The 2,678-nt window shown below is 41.4% G+C and overlaps 1 protein-coding gene across 1 annotated transcript in view; it reads right to left on the bottom strand.

Annotated features, from left to right (window-relative positions):
* Positions 1-2,678, bottom strand: part of pkn1b (protein kinase N1b) — a gene marked incomplete in the record, with an annotated part of 38,006 nt that overhangs the window by 19,282 nt on the left and 16,046 nt on the right. The window contains 3 exon segments of the mRNA XM_014008874.1: positions 917-1,108; positions 1,192-1,405; positions 1,960-2,105. Coding sequence (XP_013864328.1) covers positions 917-1,108; positions 1,192-1,405; positions 1,960-2,105 — 552 coding nt within the window.

Here is a 2,678-nt window from a genome sequence, read left to right as displayed (position 1 = left end):
CCCCCGCGCCCACCCCCGACCCGCCCCAGCACGGCCAGGCTACCGGACCAGCAACCCAGAGTTTGTTGAATCTGACGTGACATGTTCGTACGAACCCTTTGTACGAACAAAAGTAAGAGAAATTTAGGATAAGAATACGAACATGTTCTTGCATGAGGCCCATTGCTTTTAATCGCAATTAGTACTGCATTACATGGGTTTTTATGTTTTGTTGTTATTTGAGATCTCAGTCAGTGGCAGTAGCAGATAGCTGTAGCACTACAGGTGCAGTTTGGGGCAACTTTTGCATAAATGAGACATTTCTTCCAGAATTACCATATAATGGGAAATTGACCGTGATAAAGGGTATTTACAATTTGAAGAATGTTTAGTAAAATAAAAATTATGGAATGAGTTTTGTGCCTAAAAATTGAGAAAAACAGATAGTTAAACAAAAGTTAAGAATTTGAGAACAAATAACATTTAAAAGTCATTTGAAAAGCTAAACTTGCGATCTGTGATCAGGCTCAGCTGTTTACAGAGTCACCACGTTACATCTAAACTAGTAAAAACAACATTCCTTTGGACCTAATATGTTGTTGGTTTTGTTCCTACATAGAGAAAAAGGGCAGGTAGCACAAAATAACCCTCTCTCCTTTATTGTAACAGTTCTTAGTGCAGAAAAACGTTTGACTGCAGCTGCCTGTAGTGTGATTTCACACCTGCAGAGAGTTTTACTTCTCTACAGGGGTTTCTCAAGAAAATAACTCTTCTCTGAGAGAAGGACTCTTTGGTTTCAGAGAGAACGAGTGCTGTTATCATGTAAAAGAACAGATCAACTGCGGCAGAAAAGCTACTGTTTCATAAAAAAAAAAACGCTTGATATAAAACAATCCTAAAGCACATGTGAGGGTAAAAACAGAGCAGGAAATCTTACTGGTGAGCTCGTCGGTCTTGAAGGGGATCTTGAGGCTCATGCTGCTGGTGCTGCGGTTGTAGCGGCTGCTCAGTTTGAAGGAGCGCCCGTCTCCTGGAGAGAAAGACGGAAGAACCACCGGAGTCCCTCTGCTCCGTCCTGGAACGACCTCCAGCAGACCCACGCAACCAAGGAGACGAACCTGAAGAGTACCTGAATAAAAACAAAGATATTTCTCAAATATCACTCTAATTCACTTCAATAAATGTGCCTGAGCAGGGCCGTGCTGCGTGTACCTGTGAGCGGTGAGGGTTTGCTCAGCGTGCTGTACTGGTTGTGGACGTACGGGGTGCTGTGGCGGGAGCTGAAAGCTGAGGAGGAGGCCAGCACCAGCTCCTCTTTGATCAGACAGGCCTTGGGATGATCCTCTGGYAGCTCCTGGAGCCTCTGCTCCAGAGAGCACCGGATCAGGTCCAGGCGTTGGGATGACTCACTCAGACCGCACTGAGCCTGCACAGAGAGTGACCGCAAGACGTCAGATTTACCTGTATGTCAGTTAAATACTGACAGGTGAGGAGTGGGCTTAACATGCAGCAGAACTACTAACAGTGAGGACTAAAAAACAGGTTGAAACCAGACAGAACAGGCCCAAACCATGACATCACCACCACCGTGCTTTACAGCTGGCTGAAGGTTGATAAAAGTGACATCRGTGTTTTCTTTTCTCTACAWAAAAMCACTTTTTATTTGAGTCTAAATTTGATCAACTTATTTGACTAAYGTATTTTTTGCAGCCAGCCAAATGTCTGGGTTTTAGGGGAGCAGGGTGTTTCTCTTTGCAGCGCGAGCATCAAGGATGCTGATCAGTGATGTGGAATCATAAGAAAACAATSCAGGGAATGAAAACAGCTGACTCTAATTTCAGATGATCATTTTGCTCCCCAAGTATTGGATCATTTTTACTCAATAAATAAATGACCACAGATTMTATTTTGGCTGTCTTAGTCTACTTGACAATGATTCAAGTCATTTTGATAAAAAGCAAGAGACAAAACTCATCTGACCTCAGCRATAGCTTTCTTATCCTGGACTTTTCCTGCCCCCAGCAGTCGCAGCATGTTCTTGGCTCCCTCGGCCATGGCGTGCTCCACGCGGTAGTGATGCCAGAGTTCCTCCACACGCAGCTCCACTCCACACAGATCCGGATTACCTGGGTGCARAAAGGTGTGAGATTTAGTCAACAGCATATGGCCATCAGGAGCGACATGCAGAGCAGAGATCTGGCTGCAGAAATAGAAAATAATATGAATAAACAGAACTACTAAAACAAATGTAAAGCTTTAACTTGGATGGAAAAAGAAACAGAGCATCCAGGAAGACTGTATTAAAATACATTGTACAAACTTTCTAAAATGACTCCGTAAAAAATAAATAACTTGTTTTTAGCAGCAGTAACAATCAAATAGTTTGAGCAGGCAATATAAAATWACTGATTTTATTTGAGAACTATTTTTGTATAATTGCATCTAGATGTCACTAAATCATCCATAGGACAGCTTTCAAGYAACATTAGCTTTAATCTAGCATTTACTGTATTTACTCATGTATAATACCAGAAATTTAACCCTAAAAACCATCCATAAAGTGGGGGGTAGTATTATACACGGGTTATTGATTATTAGATTTTTGTGCTTTTTAAGCTCAAAAAAATTATGATCGTATTATACAAGAATAAAAACAGTAGTTACATTAAAGTAAAAAAAAAAACAAGTCTATCTTTAAC

The sequence above is a fragment of the Austrofundulus limnaeus genome, unplaced genomic scaffold, assembly GCF_001266775.1.
Source record: "Austrofundulus limnaeus strain Quisiro unplaced genomic scaffold, Austrofundulus_limnaeus-1.0 Scaffold53, whole genome shotgun sequence".
NCBI lineage: Eukaryota > Metazoa > Chordata > Actinopteri > Cyprinodontiformes > Rivulidae > Austrofundulus > Austrofundulus limnaeus.
This window is presented reverse-complemented; position numbering and strand designations above follow the sequence as displayed.